The following is a 23,285-nucleotide window of genomic DNA, read 5'->3' as shown; positions in this document are numbered from 1 at the left end:
TTATCCTCTATTTCCATATTATCATATTTGGAGTGGAGGTAGTCATCCTAGTATCTATCAGTAAAATTCTGATAGACTTTTGTGGAACTGCTTTACCGCAGTGGGTAGAAGGGCAGAATCAACTATTTAGAAACTATTCTCTGACCTCCATAGGTGTACCATGGCACATGTGTGTCCACACACAAAACAAATAAATGTAAACAAACTATTGGAACTAAAATTTTTTTTTCTATTAAAATGCTGAAAACAGAGTACATGTGAATTTTGCCTGGAAAAACCGAAGATGGATACAAAGTGAAACTTGAATCCAAATATTTCAAATAAGTGAATAGGGTATTACTTGAATTGAATAATTAAATAAATATGTGTTTAATTTAAATATTAAATAATTTAATGTTACAAGAACATGAGATATCTACTCAAAATGAATGTTGTTATTTACTAACATAATCCTCATCCCCTTCCTTTTTTTCCTCACATGGCTGAGGATGGCTTTGAATTCCCAATCCTACTGCCTCCACCTCCCAGGTGCTGGGATTATACAGAATGCAGCATCATGACAGTTTTGTTTCACTAGGAGCTACTCCCAGAGCTCTGGCAAGTAGCCTATCAGCTGAATCATTTCCCCAACTCTCTACTTGCTTCTTATTCCACTAATATAAGGCAGGATTTGAGAGGACTTAAAGAATATTTCTCCTTTCTGAATCACCTAAAACGAGGAAGGGTGTTGAGAAGGGGTACAAGAAGTGTGGCGGTTTTCCTTGTGCTGGAGTGCTTCCATTTACAAAGGCTTTCTTGATTTCATTTTACTGTTTGCACAGCAGCAATTAAATTATCTGATGATGTATTACTGAGAAGTGAATGCTACACACTAAGGGGTTTAAATCCAAATAAAAAAATTGAAACTATAGTGCTGAGCACTTAAAATTATTTCCTGGAGATGGGAAAAAAAGTCTATGACTGACAATTGTCTGCACTTACTGATACCTAGCAGTGAAAAGAGTAGCGGATTTTAAATCTTTCAACAACTCTTAACATCATATAAACCTTGAAATAATAAAATTATGCTAGAAAGGAATAATGTGGAGAGCAGTTCCATATATTCACATTCTAGATTATAAAACTATCATTTATTTTACTGGGATAGAAGTTGGTGATCAGCCAGCTTCTAAGAATATCAGGAAACCTTAAAAGCAAAAACAAACAAAACCCACATAGTTCAATATTTATTTTAAAAGATTTTTCGTATTTCCTCAAAGGTATGAATTTTAATTAGAAAATGACATAAGCCCAATGACAAAAATTCTTATGTATCAGAAACATCTGATGAGTTAACAGATTTCAGCTGGGTTAGGAAAGGAATAACCATTAAGAGGCAGGCATTTTTATAGTAAAGATCAATTCTTCTTTACTAGATTACCAACAGTACTATTTTTCCTTAACTAAGAGGAAATGACAGCATTTTTTTTCCCCTATTATCTATAAGGTTCCTGGACAGTTTTCATGGCATAAATCTGTGAAAATAAATACAATCTAGAAAAAAACCATGGCAGAAAAGAGTGTCTGTAGAAATAAAAATATACAAATGCAAAAATTCACTAAGATTTGTGTTCCATTTTAGAAACCATGAATAGAATAAAATTTTAATCAGTAGTAGGGCATAAAACAATCTTTTGGAAATAATATCCATTTAACATTATATTAGGAATTCTCAACAATAACAAAACATGTCTCCTCTCCTTGCAAAAGGAAGTAAGCTACTAATGGAAACCCTCTGCATGCATTTCAAATGGTAAATTTTTTTTTACTTGTTTTTGAGGCAGTGGCTCACTAGTCCAGGCTAGCTCTGACCTGTTCTATGTTTAGACTGAGGTCAAAAGAACAATTTGTATGTGCTGATTTCCCCCTTCTACTATGTAATTCCAGGATACAGAACTCAGGTCAGCTGGCTTGGCCTTTACCTGGTGGGCCTTCTCACCATCCCAGCTTTGAACTTTTTAATTTTATGTGTTTGGGTGTTTTGCCTACATCTATGTCTGCACATAACAGACAGGCAGCCCCGGAGGCCAGATGAAGGTGACAGATCCCCTGGAACCAGGAATTAGAGATGGTTGTGAGTCACTATTTGGGTGCTGGGAACTGAAGCCTAATCCCTTGGAAGAACACCATTGTTCTTTTCCAGGGTGCTCTCTCTCCAGCCCCAAGACTTGGATTCTTTTGATCTTACTGCTTGCACTTCTAGCATGCTGGGAATACAGGAATGAACTACCATATATAGTCTTTATATTCTTTCCTTAATCCATTTCAAATTTTAAATTGGAAATCTTAAATTTCATCAAACTCTCCAGGGTTTTTTTTTTACTCCTACTTGCGTGTGTGTGTGTGTGTGTGCGCGCGCGTTCGCGCATGCATGTGCCAAGGCCGGAGCCCAGTGTCTTCTTGCTTGCCTGACAAGTGCTCTATTACAAAGCTCTTTCTCCAGCACTCCTACTCATCTTTCTCCCCAAGTACTTCTGTGATAGAATAATTCTATTTTTCTTTTTATTGCTCTCAGCTCAAGTTTTCTCTTCTGTAAAGGATTCTTTAACTATAACAAATAGTATACTTAAATCTTATATCATTTGCTGTGCTCTGGTTCTGAGGCCTCATTCTTTCTATATAAAAATTTATATTATCTTCCAAACCATTTCTTGCATTTACTGCATAACTTTCGATGTGGTATTTCTTCCTAGATAGTGGACATCGACAATTTTACAGTCTGAATAAATGAATGTAGAATGTAGCTACCATTTTACACTCTGAATAAATGAATGTAAAAATAGTCCTTAATCTCATTCCTCAGGTGTAGTTTGAAGCTAAATACTTGCCATTAAAATAATTAGATTTCATATAAACATGCAAACAGACACACACAAAATAAAAACAAGCAAATCTTAAAAAGGGGATCTAGAAAGATGGCTCAATGGTTAGAGAACTTGCTGCTCTTACAGAGGACTCAGGTTTGGTTCCCAGCACCAACATGGCAGCTTATAACTGTCTGTAACTCCAGCCATAGGCAGGCATATGGTGCACATATAGGCACAAAGGCAAAACATCCATGCATATAAGGAGTAAAAATATATATAAAAATTCAATTACATTGATTTGTTTATTTTCTGCCTGTGAGGAGAACATAATGGTTCATAGTTAAAATAAGAGGACAACTTTTGGGATTCAGTCTTCTCTTTCTACCATGAAGGTCCAGGGATCCAGCTCAAGTTGTCAGGCTTGACAGTAAGTACCTTTACAAAACACTGAGCCATTTAGGCAGTCCTATCGATGTTCTTACAGTCAAGCATCTAATACGTAAATTTAGATAATTCAAATCCATTGGAAGAACAAGTTACAAATCCTGAACAATCTTCACTTCTTATTTTCTATAAAGCCTCACCCCAGCACTTATCACCTTTCTAGGTAACAACATCCTATTCATTTTCTATGCCAAGGATGCCAGCCCATGAAGAAATGCTTGACAGCATCCATAGCAGGATCGCTAGATAAGGAATTGGTGAATATATAGTGTAGGCTGGCTTCACCTCAAGTCATTTGTCCTTTGGCCAATTACTCTTATCAGACATATATTCCTTTACGAATTGGTTTCAAAATTTTATAAAACAGTATAACCACGTAAATAGTTTCTTTCCCTTTCTGTGTAAGAATTGGTAATAAGATGAATGGTAGAAAAAAGTTGAAGAAGAAAGAAGCAAAGCAGATAGAGGTATATTCATAGGTATTAAACAATACTGTGTATTTAAAGTTAAAAAGAGAAAGTGGAAAAAAAATAATTGATGTATAGAGACTGTGAGAGATCAAACAGATGAGGGAAAGGGACTCTACTGTGAAGAAATGCAAAAGAGGACAAGGAACAAGGCCTAAGCCAGTCTGGGATTGGACAACGGCGGTGTGTCGTGAAGTAGGCAGCTATACTTGTAGGTAAAGTAGGTAAGGGAGTATGATGCAGAACTGCAGGAGTCGCAGGCCAAGAGCTTTCCAACTGAGAGTTCTAAGAATGTGATGCCTAGCTCTCCCTGTGGGAGAAAATGAGCATTCTTAAAAGAAGATAAAATGGTAAACACACTGCAGAAGACATAAAAAGTTATAGAGTAAAATGGGCTTGAGAAAGCAGATATAGTTTTTAGGAATACTATTTATTCAATATTCTCAAACTGTCTCCTCTTCCTCAAGCACCTAACAATGTTTCTTCCAGCTAAACAGCCATTTTTGAACAGATCCTCTCAATCCCTTTCTACAAGGCCTGACCAAAATGAAAATGAAACTGTTCTTTTGTAAACTAAAGTAAAATCCAAATAACAGCAACACAACTCTTAACCATTTTATAACTACTATTTTCATTTATAACCATGTCTTGACAGAAAAGAGATATTTAAATCTACTTTCTAGAAAAACTCTAACTCTATGGACAATACAAATGACAAAGTAAGTTTTAAGATTAACCACTAAGATCCCACAACTAAAACATGTTCTTAGGTTATAATTTTTTCTTTGTAACATTATATTCATTTATAACCTAGCCCTAAGTACAGGACAGTAATAAATAATGTGAAGCTTGCCTAGAGATTGTTTCAAAACTGTGTGAATACCTTGAGGTTTCTAATTATGAAACTAACCTTTTGATTCTTGTTTAGATTAAAAAGAAAACCCCAAAGTCATTATCCCTTAAGGAAATGAATGATATTCTTTATTAGGGGAAATAGCTCCTCTTTATTTTGCTTAGGATCTCTTCATGTAGCTCAGGCTGGTCTCAAACTTGCAATCCTGCCTCTTCTGCCTCTGGAGTGCTGGGATTTCTGGTGTTCACCAACACATTGCTTTTTTGAGTTTTAATAAACCAATTTGGCTTTCAATAAACCTACCAATATTTTACAGTTGAAATGTTTAAAAATTATCTAGTCTTAGGTAATTCTGAGTATGTAAGTAAGAGCAAACAAACACCTTCAATAAATAAAAAGACAGCACAAATTAAGCATAATGCTGTTTAGGTTATCCTTTCACAACTACTAAAGTCTCCTTTGCTTTCTGTTTCATGGTGGGGTAGCCATTCTTAGAAATAAAACAGCTTATCTCTTATCTTTTATAATTAAATTCTCAAAGAATATTAGTTTTTAAGAGCATAGGATCTTGCTACATAATTCAGGTTAGCTTCAAACATAGGATCCTCCTGTTTCAGCCTCTGAGCTGTTTTTACATTTAAATTCTACCCATTTACTAGAGGGGTGGATCCTAGAGAATTAACATACTATGACCATCTTCATTTGTAAAGTGGGGATCACAGTTGTACTATCTTAAAGGAAGCTTGTCCAAGGGTACTTATGACAGAAAACACAAACTACAATGTTCCCTCTTAATTTAAACCTTGACAGCAGGAACTATCCATGGGTCTTATTATATACTCTGCATATGACTAATATTCAATATATTTCTCAAAGTAACTATGAAACACAGCTTGTAATACTTAATGTACCATCTATTTACACTTGTAAAGTTCAGTTTGAGTTGGTGCTATGTTGAGCTTGCCATGACAAATATGTAGGAAACTAACAGGTACTGAAATGGTTAGAAATGACTAAAAGAGTCTCAAAGGGACAGTTAAAAACAGGCAGTTCTCCCTAATATAGTTAGTGGAAGTCGTCAATAATTGCAACTCTCCTTTTTTTTTTTTTTTTTTTTTTTGGCTGTTAGCCTAACCTTTAATGGCTTACCCCCTTTAAAATGCTATTTGCATTTGGTTTTACTCATTGAGAAAAGGGTATAGCAGTTTCTACATGCTACAGGGAAACTCAGAAGTTCTATCCTGAGCATGTTGATGAAGCAACTGAAGATTTCATCAAAAACTCAAAAACTCGGTGGACTTTCTAAACTAAAGTTTCAGATAAAAACTTTAATGAAGACTTTTCACATTACAATCATAGGTTCGGAAGTCAATCTAGTGAAAATATGAATTTCATAATCATATTTATAAATACCTAACCATGAGTTCTCTCAAATGACCAATCCTTTTGACAATTCAATCAGAAATGATTGTGAGGATGTAAAAGAAACCAAAAGTTATTCTGAAAGTGAGTAGAGCAGGACACAGATTTGAAGAATTACTTAGATGAGATAAAGATGACTCATAATGCTTTAAAAATGCCTTGTACACAAGTGGGAGTTCTTGTAAATGAGATTTGGGAGCACAAAGAAATTCTAAGACACTTTTCTCTTTTTACATTAGTGGAGCTGGACGAAAATAACTCTAAAAAGTCCCTGTACTATATATACTCAATAAATACAAAGAGAAGACATCCTGTGATTTCTAAAATTAAAACTGTGATTTCTATTAAGCAAGGTCTCCTTACCATTTCAGAACTATATTTATATTAGTTCTATAACTTACATGACCATGAACTAAAGTCTATATTTATAATTAGAACTATAAAAACAGCTTATTAGACAATATTTTCACAGAATGTGAAGTGCAGCTAATGTTCTATTGTATGTACTACGTGGTAGTAATAATCTTTTTGGTATCATCTAAGAGATGTAGAACTTAAGCATTATGGGGCCATGGAAACTTCCAATGATATCCAAAGGAAGGATCTGAAAGACAGGCAATGTGTGGCAAGATTAGAATCCCTGTGGGTAGCCTCTGAAATGGCAATTATGTGAAGAGTCATCCTCAAGCTTACGTGGAGACTCCAGAAAGTCAGAGATGACAAATACATGGAATATTTGCCAAGGAAAGTCATGTGCAACAAACAGAGCCAGCCCAGTAGAGGTCATGTGTGCTGCAGCCAGCAAGGCCATAGGGGTAGGGTTGGCTAAGGGTTTTAGAGTGTCACTGTATGCATACCACTGTATTCAGCAGATGGCAGACAAAGAGTTAGAGGCTTTGCTGTCTGCCCTGCTGGGGCTTGGTCTTGTTTTGATTCCTTTCTTCATGTCTATGTTTCCTTGTAATGGCAATGTTTACCCTCTGGGCAAACAGGAAGAATGTAACTTGTTTTTGTTTTTAATGAGGGCTGATAAGTATGAGTTTGCCTGAAGTCTCAGAAGGACTTTCCAGGTGGAACAATTTTGGAACTTTACTATCTCTAATGCAAAACACATTTAAAGGTTTGGGGAGCTAAGGTAGAGTAATGTGGTTTGGATTTGAAGTGCCTCTCAAAGCCTTGGCCCCAGATGAGAGGTGACTACATCATCAGGGTGCTAATAGGCTCTTAGGAGGTAGAACCCTAGTAGGAAGAAGTAGTCATAGGGATATGCTTTTGATGAGTATGTTTTGTCTACAAGACCCTTCCATTCACCCTCTTCTTACAAGATCACGGCTTCCTTGATGCTTCCATGTGAGCTACTTTCCTCCACTGTGCATTTCCACTATGACTTTCTACCTCACTACAGCCACACTACATCCAAAACCACACAGAAACTTGGATTGAGGGCTCTGAAGCTCTCAGTCAAAATAAACCCTTCCCTTAAACTACTTTCCCAAGTATTTTGTCACAGTAACAAAAAGAAATTTACTATCACATACCAGTTTGTTTTACTTTACACTTTAGCTTAAAAAGTATGGAAAAGACACACAATTACCACTATTAACACACACATTATGTATCTGTCTCTGTGTGTGCATGCGTGCATGTGTGTGTGTTTGTGTGTATACGCATGTAACTCAAAAGTCTGAAGGGGAATTTATAAGGATTGGGATAGTAACTGTGCCAGAAAGTTAATCAGGTATAACTGTTGTTCTTTTTTTTTTTTTTTTTGATCTAAATTTTCCATAGTTTTATTTTTGAAAACATAAATGTACTACTACTAAAGAAGATAAAGCATAAATGTATTCTCAAAAATAATATTTTAAAAATAATGCTTTCATATTCTGATTAGATATCAGGTTTTTTATATACTTTTAATCATGCCATTGAATAAAAAGTTTGCCTGTATGTGCATACAATGTCAATCTAGCTAAGAGTAAGCAAGCTCTTATGATTTTAACTTGAACTTGTTTTAAACAGCATCATTTTGGATTTAACTTAATCTTCCTGGTATTATGTCATGCTTTAGAATGAACCCAAAACTTTGCACATTTTAGGCAACCAATACACCATGAAGCCATAACAACAGCTTTGATGTTTTGAAACAGGGTCTCATTATCAATTTGACTATCCTCAAAATTTTCAATCTTCCTGTCTCCATTTTCTAAGTGCTAGGATTAGAGGTATGTACCACCATGGCTTTAAGTTATATTCAGACACATAGAACCTTAAAATGTTTAATAGTTCTCTATATTTAAAATGTAAGACAAAAGACTGTAAGGCTTGGAGCCCGATGAGATGTAAAATCAAAACCAAAAAGAAATGTGCAAAGCACATTCAGGGATTAAAGGTTTATGTACCTAAAAGAAACTTTGCTTAATGTTTTTAAAGTACAAATAAAAAAGATTTCTTCATGGAATTGTTTGAAACAAAGTGAAAATTCACAAAGTAAGAAATTCTTATGAAGAATTTAGTAGAGAGCTTTACATATATTTTCCACTATCCTAGGAAATATATACAATTAGAGCTTTTAAAACAGCCTCCTTATAAATGCTACTGCAAAAAATAATTTTTGACACTATACAACACACAACATGTATTGTGGAAATACTTTACAGTTTAAAGGATGACACATTAAACTCAAGTTCAACATTAATTAAATTTATGTATTCATGTATTTGTATAACAAACTTACCTACCAAGTTATCTAGGATTTTTCTCCATGCCAACATACTGATACTGAGAGCATATACATATTCTAATGAGCGCTAAACATGACTCCGAGTGCCATCATTTAGTGGCTATATAACAAATTATTTAATCTGTGCTTCAATTTTCTTCTCCGCAAAACAAGGCATGGTGGTACATACCTTTAATAATAGCACTTTGGAGGCAGAATGGAGTGAGTTCAAGGCTATCCTGTTTACGCAAGTTTCATGTTAGTCAGGGCTACACAGTGAGACCCTGTCTCAAATCTAACCCCCAAACAAAACAACCACAATAAAACAAACACATCAGAGATACTGATTGATGGTATCTATATTAATTATGATTTAGAAAAAAATGAGATGATATACCAAGAACACTAGTGTTTAAAAGTAGCAGAAGCACAAATAGTTTGTAGAGAAACCCAATCAAAACTCGAGCAAGAACTGACAGTATGAGTTCCCTCCCCCCAACAAATACAGGGTTTCTGTGCTGTCCTGGCGGTTCTCAAACTTGATTCATGGAGCAGGCTGACCTTGGACTCAGAGACCTGCCTCTGCCTCTCAAGTGCTGGGATTAAAGGCATGTGCCACCACACCCAGCAGTATGAGAAGTCTTAAACGGAAGCAACTAGGCTCTGATTTGTTCTATTAGTCTGTCAAGGTCAATTATTAGTGATAATCAGTAGGGATCAATGTACTTGTTATAAATTCTTCTCATGAATCATATGGTTGAGTGACTAAAAAGGCTTGATTTTTAAAGTACTCTGTTTGTTTGCTTGTTATTTTATAGAGCGTTTCACTATGTAGACCCAGCTGTCCTGAAACTTGCTATGTAGATCAGGATGGCCTTGAATTCAGAGATTCTCCTACCTCTGCCTATAAAGTGCTAGGATTAAGGCTGTGTGCCACCAAGCCCAGCCAAAACATTCATTATTGATATTAACTCTTCTTGAAGATCTGACAAATGCTCCTAACTTTTTACATAAGACTGTACACATAATACTACCTTAAAATCCTAAAATTTACAACTTTTTTTCTGAAGCCTTTACCTATTAAGTATACACTAGCGAAATCAGATTCTTGATTCAGTTATGTAAATTTGTTTTAAATAGGAGAATGAAGAAATGGGAAGTATATAGAATAATAAAAAACTTAGTGGTTTATTTCTTTCCAGACTCACACACTTGAAGGAATTTAAGTTAACAAAGTAGTTCTGAAAAACTTCACTAGAAACAACTGAGGATGTTACTGAGAAGACAGAGCAGGCATGAATGTGGATAAGGAGATAGTGGCCTGTGTCTGCTTGAGGATAAAGTTGAAACAGCTACAATGTGGCTTAGTCAGTATCAACCCACACCTTTTAGCTTTCTTAGAAAGCAACTCCAAATAGTTCTTGATAACTTAGCCCATGCTTTTTTCCTCCATTTTCAAAATATGAATTTCAGATTAAAAAAAATTAAAATCCTATCCTGAGCTAAATCTTACTAAGAGCCCACTTCATTAACATACAGCTTTAGAAAACAAACTGAAGAAGGTACATAAAACAAGTTGTTTTCTAAGCACAGGATTCTGAGAGAAATTACTTTTCAAGATATAAAAAGTATATATACTGACATCTAACATACTGTTTTCATATGACACTGGCATTTTAAGAATTCTCAACATAAAAACTGGGAAAATTGGCTGTGTTTAGAGACAATTAAAGATGGCCTTTATAAAGAAAGTAAAATCCTCCAAAAATTCATTTATTCAATATTTTATGAAGAAAATAGATATATTCCTTTTTAAAAAAGAATTACTTCTCAAATATTTCCTAAAGAAATAGCTGTAAATTATTTGGGGCTTTTCACTATACTGTAAGCATCTATAACAGATGCAACAGAAATATCTAATGTCACTATCACACAGGATTTCACTTTCTTTTTTAAACTGATGTATTGATTAAATACTACTACAGAGATAGGGTCTTGTGCTTTGTGCGACTTTGAAATGATCACATAATCCAAGTATTTAAAATTTTAAGTTTAACTTATATATTTTATACTATTAATTATACAACGTGCTCATTTTGTTCATATAGTCATCTCAATACAATAACATCAGGTATAATACATAAAATCTAATCCATTAAATCTTACCAATTTATGACCTGATGAGACACTCTTGTGGACAACATTCAGTCCTTAGAAGCTAGAATAACCCTCCAACCATGTGAGGGCATCACAACTTTTAAACTTTCGGCTTTCGATCATTATTATGTCACATTCCTCCTCCGATGCTGAATTCTAAAAAAAATTCTAGCAAAGAGTTTAAGTAAATAAGTGCTTTAATCAAATAGCCTTTAAAATCGTTTACAGCAAAGGTTTATGTTTTACCATAATTACACAACTGTTATTTTATTTTGATGTAAAATAATTTGAAATATTTGATTTGGATTAAAACTTGTAATTCCAACATGGACTTTCAGGCCACCAAAATACTTGTCAGTGAAGAGTCAAACAGAAATGGAACCAATTAGAAGTTTAAGATCATGATCCAGAAATTGTGATTGTAACACCAACAACCTGATATATAGGCAGTTTTTAATCCTAGAAAGTGACAGACCCTGGAGCACTCCTCTCTGGTCCAAATCCACAAACGGTTCTAATCTAGCACAGTTGTCAGGATCATAAAAATCTGCACGGTTCACTTAAATGCTTAAGACAGCATTCCACTTTTATTCTGACATCTCTGTCTACTTCTCCCAATTTTTAAAGTAGACATGTTAGTAAGAACAAACTTTATCATATGCTTTATATACAACTATAGTATATCCTGAATATTCAGCAGTGATCCTGGAAATATCTGGGTAAAGTAGGTAGAGAAAACTGAGAAAAATTTAAAAATAGTCCAAGTTACTTTTTACTTTATTAAGACTATCTTCTTAAATTATTGATTTTCTTTTCTTTTCTTTTTTTGCCAGAAAGCTTCCTACTGGGCATCTCTTTCAATCCCTGAAGAATGACATCATTAAAAACATTTCCTGTCTGATAATACATATTTTTAGTTTTAGTTGTCAGTGATCCACAGCAAAGGCCACTACTGTGGATACAGTTTTACCTAAATTAACATTCTAAATAAAATGGTTTAATGGGTGGATAGGGCAGGAAGCAAAGAGGAGGGAGAAAGAAAGAGACGCATTATTGAGGAAGATCAGTATGTTCAAAACTGCAGCCAGTCCTGGGAAGGAAACTGCAGCCACCTACGATGTCTGCCCTAAATGTATGAGGTGCATTATGCTGCCACAGATCTTACCCCTTTGAATGGAACTTTTCTATTATACATGGCTATTTACAAATACAATCTTTCCAAATGTAATCTCACAACATATTTGACTTCACTAAAATTATATGAATTGGATTTTTTTCCTCTGAATGCATAAGCTTATAATGAAATCACCTGGTGAAGGCAAAAATCCATATTTGACCAAAGCTGTGATTGTTTTATTAACTATCACCAAATGCCTCTGAAAATCTTGTAGTTTTAATCCTACAATAAAAATAGTCAATATTTTTAAAGTGTCTAATTTTGATAGTTTATTCCGTTGTGGGAAAAAAAAATCCCACCAGAAGATAAAGTATATAGTCCTATTTAATGAACTAAATGCTTCCTGAAGTGTGTATTGATAGCACTGGTAATTTGCTTGTGTAGAAGGCTTGAAAGAGCAGTCTGCTTGACTCTCTGTTAAATGACCTGCTAACACAGTGTTACAGTAAATGCTTAGGAAGCCTTCAGAATTAAACTAGCCATATATAAAGCAAATTATTTTATTGACAAACTTATAGGAAAAAATACACATATTATACAAATAATGGTAATTCCAGAGTTTAAAAACTACGTTTAAGAAATACAATACTTCTATTTCAATTTTTTTCCTTTAGCAAGTATTTTAAAAGATTAGTTATTATATAGAACGGGGTCCTGTTTGAAAAGTTACTATTAAGTTCCAAGTGGTAGAAAAGTCTTGTTCTGAAATGAATATAGGTAGCCAAACTAGTTATATATGAATAAAGATTAATCAGATGTCCTTTGAAATTTTAACATTAAAATATTAAGTATTTAAGTATTTACCTAGAAACCTTTGTCAACCATAATCTAACAGTATTTTTATCATTAGAAAGAAAAATCCCACTTAACTGACAATGTGCTCTTAGAAGTTTTTATTTATGAACTAGATTTTTGTTTACCATCATTTAGCTTACTTTTCTTTACGGACAACAAACAAAACAAAACCCAGAACAAAACAATGAGCAGAAAGGCAAATAAACTGACTTAAAATTTTCTAAGCATTAATCTGAAAAGTGAAGAGACCCTGAGAAGCAAGCCTGTAAGACTTCCTCAAATAACTTGTGAAAATTCCTTGAAATACTAGGTGTTGAACCCAGGACCTTAAGTAGGTGAATGGTCCATTGCTCAGAGCTGCAGCCTTAGCCTTCTGTGTTTGCTATTTCAATGCATATCTTTACAGTCATCTACAACTCCATTTTCAAGTATAAATCACATTTCTTTTAAAATATTCTTAAAATTCTATAGGACTACCCATAAACATGTAGATATAATTTCGTAACTATTCAAAAGTTCCCTACACTTTACACATAGTTGTTCCATAGGTTATGTATTAGGAATATGAACTTAGAAATATCTAAGATAAGCAATTACTCCAAATAGCCCTGATAAAATAAAAACATGGGAAGACCATAAGTTCCCAGAAATTAACACAGAAACTACAACAAATGTTATAACTGATCTAATATATTATGATAGTCAAAAAGCCTCTGCATTGTAACAAGTATTTTTAATTTTTGTGTGAACATGTATGTATATGTTCATGTGAATGTGTGTTGGGGAGTAGACATGGAGACCAGAAGTTGACATCAAGTGTCTTCCTCAATCACTCTTCTACCTTAGATTTTGAAATAGGGTCTTCTCATTGGCTGACTATTAATCCCCAGGGATCCTCTCCAGTGCAGACAGTGAACAGATGTGTGCTGCTGTCCTTGGTTCCCCCAACTCCCACAATGTGTGTGCTGGGAATCAAAGCAAGGTCCTCATGCTTGTGTGGCAAGCATTAACTACTGAGTCATTTCCCTTGTGCATCCACTTTTTATTTCCTTTTTTTTCAGTGCTGAGGTGTGTGTTCAGAGCCCCACACAGACTATACACAAATTTAGCATTAACACTACGACACATCTCCCCAGCCCTACAAATTTATAAATTTACAAAGGGCATTACAGAACATAAAATATTGAAATTGGAGGTAGAAGAAGATACAATGAAATAATAATAATAAATGGAGACCAGTTATGTACTTTGAGTATATGCAATAAAAATCTATATATTTTCTTAATAGAAACAGTATATTTTACTCTGAGTTGCTAATTTTTAAATTATACTTTTATTTTTTTATATTAATTAATTTACTTTGTATCCCAGCTGTAGCACCCTCCCCTTCATTCCCTCCCAATCCCACTTTCCCTCCCTCTTCTCCTCCCTGTCCCTCTCTAAATCCACTGATAGGGGAGGTCCTCCTCCCCCTTCCATCTGACCCTAGCCTATTAGGTCTCATCAGGACTGGCTGCAGTGTCCTCCTCTGTGACCTAGCTAGGCTGCTCCTCCCACAGGGGGTGAGGAGATCAAAGAGCCAGCCACTGAGTTCATATCAGAGACAGTCCCTGTTCCCCTTACTGGGGAACCCACTTGGATACTGAGTAGCCATGGGCTACATCTGGACAGGGGTTCTAGGTTATATCCATGTATGGTCCTTGGTTGGAGACTCAGTCTCAGAAAAGACTGTTAACGAAAAAATGGAAAAACAAAACAATAACAAAAGAAAGATGTTCTCTTTGTTCTAGTTCAGTGATTTTAGGGTATACTTAAATTTTCTTTTAGTCTGAGCAAGCCCAATAAAAGGCTTTTCCTAACAAATTTTTGCTGGAAAGTACTAGATTTTGTAAAATAGTTAATTTTTTTTTAGTTTTCTGCTATTTAAAACTTTAGTTGAAAAAAAAATTTAGTTTCCTTAAAAGTTTGGTGAGAAATATAAATGTGTTTTTGATTGATCTGAAATTATACCCTGAAAATAATTACCATAACCTCTGAAAGTAGGATGGGTGATTTACGTTGAGTAATTTAAGCAACAACAACAACAAAAAGGTGGTAAAGGAAGAAACAAAACCATGTAGCCTGGTGAATAGCTGCCAATTCTGAAGTCTGTCTATGTGCAGAAAATAGGATTCAGTTTATTGGGTATTCTAAGGTATTGGTATTATCAGGTATTCTAAATGAACTACAGAAAAACTAAAAGAGGAAATGTTTAGGAACCAATGAAACAGCACTGCAAAGAGTGAGGTTAAGATTTATGGCTAAAACTCCATCAGCAGACAATCTGCCTAGGAGCAGATGCAAATATTTTTTTCTTCCTTTTTTGTTAGGAATCAATATTCCCAAATGTTCCCATTCAAAACACCCTTTTCATATTATCTCTGCTCTGATTCTAATGTTAGGTGGTATTGCTTATGGTTCTGACTTGACCCTCCCACTCTCTTATTCTACTATGTTTCCTTGGAATCTTCTCATGTTCTAAAGTTTGGATTCTAAATACAGATTTTTAAAAAATTTCTTCTATATTGTATTTCTTTACCCAGTTGTACACCTAGATGCTTCCAACAGTCTGCCAATTAATCCATAAAATAGCTGAACCCCATAAACCTCATCTATGTATCTATTCTGATCTAATATATCCTAGAATATAAATATTCCTCGGTCAACTGGGTTTCTGACACTTTGGAGTCATTTAGATGCTTATAATCCATGAGCTGTAAGATTTTTTCTCTGTTCAATCAAGTTTTTCATCTGTTGTTTTTATATTACATATAAATCACATCCAACCATGCTTATTATACTAACCAATACAGTACTGTTTCTCTAACTGAATTGCTCCTTTTCCTCGGTTCTCTAGCTCTGCAATACCAAACTCTATCCACTTTTCAACTAAGAAAATATCTCCTGAAGTAGCTTTGACTAATGACTCCAACCTTCCTTTGAAGTGTAAACTGCTTGGATATTATTATAAATGGGGCATTGTTTTTAATTATGTAATTATGTATCTGGCTATCTTTTCCCAAAGTAAAACCAAACTCATTATTAGACGTAGGCATTGAATTTTACAATCTAGTTTCTCCTGCCATTATAGGAATCAGTAAATTTGTGTCTAATAATGGCATCTAAACACTCTCCTTATTAATTTACATTTAATGATTGCTGCTACCATAAGGACAAGGTAACTCAAAGAAATAATGTATCCCATGCAAGTGCTTATCACTTATTGACTAAATTTAATCAATTTCTTCATGGAGAAAACACTCCAAGTGCTTATCCATGAGGCAAACTGTTATAAGCAGTCCGATTTCCTCTTTAGTCTAAATGTTCTTCTTTCTAGCACTTTTTTTTATCTTAAGAGAGGGTAAAACTACTATAATTCTTATACCAATCTTTCAAGACAAAACCTCTTAATGATGTCTGATTCCCAGTGATTATTGAGACAAGTTTTCTAAACTAATTCTAAAAAACAAACAAACAAACAAACAAACAAACAAAAAAAACCAGGAAGATTTAAGTAAGCTGAGAGTGAGCACAAAAAGGTATTCAAAATTTAGCATCATTAAAATGCTGGTATGTAAGGACATCATAAAATAAACTTCACAATGATATAACCTCCTAGAAAGCTAATTATATAAGCTTTATTAATTTTAATCAACAGAAGAAAGAAAGACCTACATTGTCTTTTGGGCTATCAGTATCACTTCCCTTATATTTGTAGATACTTTCACCAACTGGCCCTGGACTCTGCAAAACTGACAAATGAGGAACACAGAAACTACAATGGTACCTACAAGATGATGAAAAGAAAGGTTTGAGAGTAGCTTCAGTTTCAGTACATAAGCAAGAAAACCACTGGGCACCTCAGAAAAGGTGATCTGAATATAGACAGAGGCAATCTGGCTATTTTAAAGCCTCTCAAATTGTTAGTTCTAACTTAAACACAGGAAGAAACAAAGGAGAACTAGTAAGTTAATATGGAATAGTGTATTAGTTATTCTTAGATTGTAAAGATACTTGATAAACTAAAGTATCCAGGCATGACTATTGAAAGCAGGCTTAAAAGCTATCCCCAGGACTGGGGAGATGGCTCAATGGTTAAGAGCTCTCCCAGCTATTCTAGAGGACCCAAGTTTGATTCCTAGCACCCAGGATGGCTCACAACCACCTGTTATTCCAGCTCCAATTTTGATGCCCTTTTCTGGCCTCTATAGACGCCTACATACAAGTAGCATACTTCCCAACAATAAAAATAAATCTCAAAAACATTGTCTCCACTGAAAGTCATTCCAAGATTTCAGAAACAGGAGCCTGAAATATGTTATCAGGCAAAATTAATGAGCAAAATTATGCCAAAATATGTAGGCAACATAGACACATCTTATATAGAACTTATGGCCTCCTAAATTAGTGGTTCTCAACTTGTGGGTTGCAACCTCTTTTTTTTGGGGGGGGGGCATATCAAATACCTGCATAGCAAATATTTACATTACAATTCATAACAGCAGCAAAATTACAGCTATGAAATAACAACAAAATAGTTTCATGGCTGGAAGTCACCACAGCATGAGGAACTGTATTAAAGGGTCACAGCATCAGGACGGTTGAGAACTATCCTAAATCCTTGAATAGTTCTATTTAACAACAGAATTACCTTTGTAAAATATTTACCTGGCAAATTTTAAAAAGGAAAAAATTACAACCCCCAAGTGTACAAGAGTCCAAAATTAGCCTATTAGGTGATATCCAAAACAGTCAAAAGTAAACATTTTAAGCCTAGTATTACAAAAACCTTTAACCCAACTGCTATGAATAAAGAGAACCATATTGCTTCATCAGTGACAGCTATGAAGTCTGTAGGTATATGCCAAATAAAGTTGTATAGACTATCCTCTTAGAAATAATGAAGTTTGTCACTTCCTACTTGGCACATGTGTGTGTGCATGTGTGTGTGTGCGCGCATGCATGTGTTCACATCTACATGTGGGTGCATGCATATAATTACCTTATTACTGAACTGTATCTCCAGCCTATGCTTGATTTTTTTAGATAAAAAGTTAAAAGGAAACTATTGATCAGTTTCCACTGTGTTGGGTTTGTTACCTTGGTACCAACCAGGGCAGCTTATAGTGAAGAATAACTACAATATTAAGCTCTCATTATTTTGGCAACAGTACAAATATCCATTAACTTCTTTGGTTCTGGACAACAGGCTCCAAAAAGAGAAAATACTTGGTGTGAGTGTAGCCCAAAGTTCAACATCAGGAATCTTACTCTATTCCATCCTATTTTTCAAAGCAAGGCCTCTCACTTAACCTGCACCTTGCTGACTGGCTATACTGTGTAGACCAGCAGGCCAGTGAGATTCAGGGATTATACTGTTCCCAGCTTCTAGTGGACTGCTACATCTGGGTCTGTTTTGGTAATAGGGATTCAAGTTCAGGTCCACTGCCTTTTCCCCAGATCAGAAATAATTTTTATCCAATGAGAAATGATATAGGTAGAACAACCTGCCTCATTTCTGACATGATAAAAGTATTTGGTATCTACTAAAGAGAACACATATTTAGTTGGAACAACAAATTCTGAGCAAGTAACTTCTATGATTGTTTTATAATGAAACTTAAGGACCACTTTAATATTATATCCAAATTATAGAAAATAAGGATCAAACCTTTTCACAACGTATAAATGAAAATAACACATCATTCATACTGACATGACAGCTTATGAGAGATAGATATTACAAATGAACTGCATTTAAAGCTATTATTAAATTGAGGCAGAGTACTATATCTCCTTTGTATGTAAGAAAAGATTAAGGTACACCTCAAGTACTATTTGAGTGACTAAAACTTCAAGTCTGTTTCATACTAATATCTATTCATATATGTATTTATAATACTTTATAATGTTAGAGCAAAACTAATTAAAACTTGATTATATAAAAACATAGCACTACAAATTTTAAAACTTCCTGTTCAAAAACTGTTTAATATGATTTTTGGTTAAGTAAAGAACAAACCATCTACAAGATATTTTGCTTAGAAAATATCTTTTACCACTAAGGCAATGCAGACCATGTCTTAATATGACATGTACATGCACTTAGCAACTCTCTTTTCTATGAAAGAGATAGAGTTGAGTCCATGAGTGTTATCCAAAAATATGCCAGATGACACAAATGCGTTGCCAGGCAGAGTTTAAAAAAAAAAATCTAACAAGCTTTGTGGGAATTTAAAAAACACTGTGCTCAACTCCTATTAATTAAACACAATGATGGATTGCTAATAAACAGTCAGCCAAATAACTGAACAAAGCATATACTATTTAAAAATGTGTTAAGCAGAAAGATAAACCAAAGTATCTTTTGCCAAAAATGAAATTCAAGTGTTTTGTTTGTTTTTTGAAAGTGAAAAATAAGACCTAAATGGTATCTCTGTAAAAAAAAAATAGCAACTTGTTTTGGGGGCTTACAAACTGTTATATAGATTTGATATTCTGACAAGAAAAGTTGGTAACAATTTGTCAAAATTAACGACAATTTTGTTACTCAGGTCTTGTCCATCCTCCAGTTTTTTAGTTTGAAGTTAACATTCTCTGTGTGTGTGTATATGTGTGTGTATTATAAATCCTATAAAACAGCACAAAAATTAAGACTAATTTAATAGAAAAATGTTTTGCATTAAGATATATATGCAGTGACCATTTTAAGATAATGGAATATGTAAAACCTTAAAAAATAAAGATATAATATGCATAAAATGCAGTAAAATAAAAAGCACATTTATATTCTATAGAAAGGCCTTTTTGGTTTATTTTGCTGCTTTGTCCCATGCTACACAGCATGTGATTCCACCCCCTTTTAAAAAAGCAAAGATCAGTTTTATGCAAAGCAATTCATGCATACACTTTTGCATGTATGCATCCATGTTAAGTAATCATACCTATCCCAGAGGCTCTTTGATTCCTGAAACGTGTTCAAATGGAACGCTTGGTAGAAAGCAGTTGAAGGATTCCTGTGAGATCCAAGAATCAAATGGAAATGAAGTTGAGAATGTACAGTATAATCAGTACTTACAAAATTGGAAGATTTTAGATTCCCACACAGTGTAACCACTTAAATTCGAAAAAGGAAAAAAGAAAACGGAAAACGTTGTGATAGATTAAAACAGTACTTTGGAAGAAATTAACACACATGCACACACACACAAATACACACACACACACACTCACTCTCCAGAACCCATAGTAATTCAGTATCAAAGTTCTAAAGGAAAGAGCAACAGATAACGTTAAATACTAACATTCAATTATGTGTATATATACATAAATGGTTCAGATACAACACAAAGTTGTATCTGATGCCTTAAGAGTCAGCTATAGTTTTAGCTGTTAGGTTGTGCTCCAGTAGAGTATCTATGCATAACATTAAGGTATAGTTTCCTAGAATTTGTTAATAGAAGGGTTAATGATAAATAATGTAGAGTCCTTCCTGGGTTGGTCATGATACATTTCCACTTTAAGTTTGTGTGTAGTTTCTCTGAGCTAGTTTGGGGCAGGGGGCACAAGGCAACTGTATGGACATGTTCTAATTTCTTGCATTAGTATAATGCCCCTTTAAAGGGTAAAAACTTATCAACTTGTTTTAAACAAATCTCAATTGATCGATTTTATCAATCAAGACTTGGGAGCCAGATGCTGGGGTGAAAGCCTACTAACTCAGGGAGGAGAAAGCACCCAGACGACCTTCTTCCTTAGCCAACGAACGACCCAAAAGGAAAGAAGCATCCATCCCCATGCTGTCTCAAAAAATCCTCAAACTGAAAGTTCTTCCCTTCTACTTTCTGTGCGTCTCATGCGTCTCTCTATTCATCCTCCTGACTTCCTCTTACTCTCTCTGTTTTTTTTCCTATGTTCATTCCCTGACAACTGGCTACTTGCTCTGCCTCTTGAGCTATGGTTTACTTTATTTAATCCTGTTCAAAATATTCAAGCAGAAAGCTCTTAGACTAAAGGTGTGTGCTAGAGCTGAGCCTTACCACAACTAGAAACAGTTTTTTTCAGTAAACAAGACAATTTTGGAGTTCACAGAGTATTCAAGTATCTTGCAACATCAACTATATCACTCATTCCTAATATACCTAGAGATACATTCCCTAGGGCTAACATCACAGAACTGTAATTGTTGAGCTAATGTACGCAAATTCCAGTATGTATAATTGACTCTGTATATCAGGAATAATTCCTCAAGGAGCTAAGCTTTTGACAAACCAAACAGTTTTTACTCATTTTGCATAATTCTAATGTCTTCCTCACCAACTATCTGTACTTTAGGGGTGTTAACAAGTACCTGTTACATCGCTTTAAAAATCCTTGACTTTGGGCTAAAGTGGATACCTCAGTGATTGAGAGCACATATGCTAAGGAGCCCAAATTTAGTTCCCAGGATCCACTCATAACTACATGGGACTTGAGCTCCATAAAATCGATGCCAAATCAATTAACCACTTAATCACCCACTCACTCAATTGATCAATCTTTTTTCTTCTCTAAGGCCACAAGGAAAAACAAAAAACATATCTTTGATCCATGCTATAGTATAAGGATAGCAAAAAGAACATACTTGCTGTATACCAGATGTTATTCAAACTGTTTTACATTTATTGACTCAATTTCCACAACAGCTCTACCTAACAGGGCTAAGATTACTATTTCTATCTCACTGATCAAAAGTGGATCAAACAAAAGTAACTTTCCAAATATCAGAGTAGGTGGCAATCTATCTGGCTCTCAATTCCTAGCTAAGATGTCAGGTGAGTCACAACAATTCAGGTAACTGCAGCTCCAGAAGACTGAACAACCTCTTGTGGCTTCCATGTACACTAGCAGACACATAGCACACATTCACACAAACACATGCACACACGTGTTAAAGAAAATAAAACAACAACAAAAAACCTTACAAAGTTGTCTGCAATAGCAATCATCAATGATCATCAAATTAAAAACAACAGGACTATGCCTTCAAAACCTGGATTGAGTCAAGCTATGTTGTATGCACAATCACTTTTCAGACAGCATTATAGATTTTTAACCAATAAGTACCACTTTTGAAAAAGCAGAAAAGTCACACTGACATTGGATAACAGAGAATCACCTAAGAAGTTGTTGTGTTAATCAGGACTCTTTAACAATGTATAGTTCTTACTGCTTTCCCTCATCTATTTACTTTCTATTCTTTGAACCCTTTTTCTTAACTGGGTCGTAGGGCAAGCAAAGCACTGATTAGATCTTCCAACAACAAAGTATAAGATAATTCTAACATCTTCTAACTTCTGTTAGATTCCTTTTTTTCTTTTTCCTCCCCCCACTGTACTTCAAAATCAAGTCAGGCAAGTAAGATAAAAGGCAAATGAACTGAAAAGTTAATTTGGCTCCTCCCAAAACCAACTAATTCAGGTCTGCCCAGGACACTATAAGAACTGGTTTGCTGTTCCTTAGTTTTTTTAATTTTATTTTTTTTTAGAAACTTCAACTTTAATGGAATAACTCAAAGAAGATGACAGAGGAAAAGGAGGATAGAGAAAACTTGGAATTTATTCTCCAGCTTAGAATTACAATTTCCTTATAAAGAGCATTTAAAATCAAATATACTCAGAGAGATGATATTTTAAAAACAGAACTTCAGATATTTTTACTTTGGAAATATCTATATTTAATTTGAGGCAAATTCACCTGCTAGGCAAACTGACTTCAAAAATAGTCACATGACTTATGTTATGAAATGCCACCATTTTTTCAATTGTAATGATCCAATGTTTTTTATAAATCAAATATAAAAAAAAAAACTACAGTTAACAGTAAACCTCAGAGTGTGAAAAGGATCTATGGAATAAAGTACAATAAGAAGAGGAAAGGTTATATTTTATTCAGTAGTTTTGAAAAATGTTTATAAACAAGAAAACAGCATTTTCATTAAATGACTGCAATAAATTCAATATAAACTACATCTCATTCTTCTAAGAGTTGCTTTACAGGCCCTTAAGAGCAGTAGTTTATATTCACTTCAAATCAGTTGTTAAGAAACTGGTTTCAAGTATAATTTCTTGCAAAAGAGAATATGTCATTTTTATCTTTGTGCTATTACGTTTCACTTAGCATTTAAATAATCTTATTAGCAGAGCTTTCCTTAGGCCCTTAGTCCCCTCAATTTTTATGTCATTTCAAAGTAATTGTTTGTTAACTGTGCCCACTGGTATTTACAAGGGCCTTTTCTTTCTCTATTGCCTGGCTTTATATACACGTCTGTCACATTAATTTCCCAGTACATGAAAACAATAATACTAGCATGTGACAAACACATATA

The 23,285-nt window shown here is 34.4% G+C and overlaps 1 protein-coding gene across 2 annotated transcripts in view; it reads right to left on the bottom strand.

Annotated features, from left to right (window-relative positions):
* Positions 1 to 23,285, bottom strand: part of Tsc22d2 (TSC22 domain family member 2) — a 44,056-nt gene that overhangs the window by 10,613 nt on the left and 10,158 nt on the right. Inside the window, exon 2 of one of the 2 annotated variants that reach the window (XM_055596775.1) lies at positions 19,864 to 19,935. The exons of the other annotated variant lie outside the window; for it this stretch is intronic. Coding sequence (XP_055452750.1) covers positions 19,864 to 19,935 — 72 coding nt within the window. The remainder of the gene's footprint in view (positions 1 to 19,863; positions 19,936 to 23,285) is intronic. 2 annotated transcript variants of the gene reach the window in all.

This window comes from Psammomys obesus, unplaced genomic scaffold (assembly GCF_907164565.1).
Source record: "Psammomys obesus unplaced genomic scaffold, mPsaObe1.curated_primary_1811, whole genome shotgun sequence".
Taxonomy (NCBI): Eukaryota; Metazoa; Chordata; class Mammalia; order Rodentia; family Muridae; genus Psammomys; species Psammomys obesus.
The sequence above is the reverse complement of the archived record's forward strand: the minus strand, read 5'-3'. Positions and strand labels throughout refer to the sequence as shown.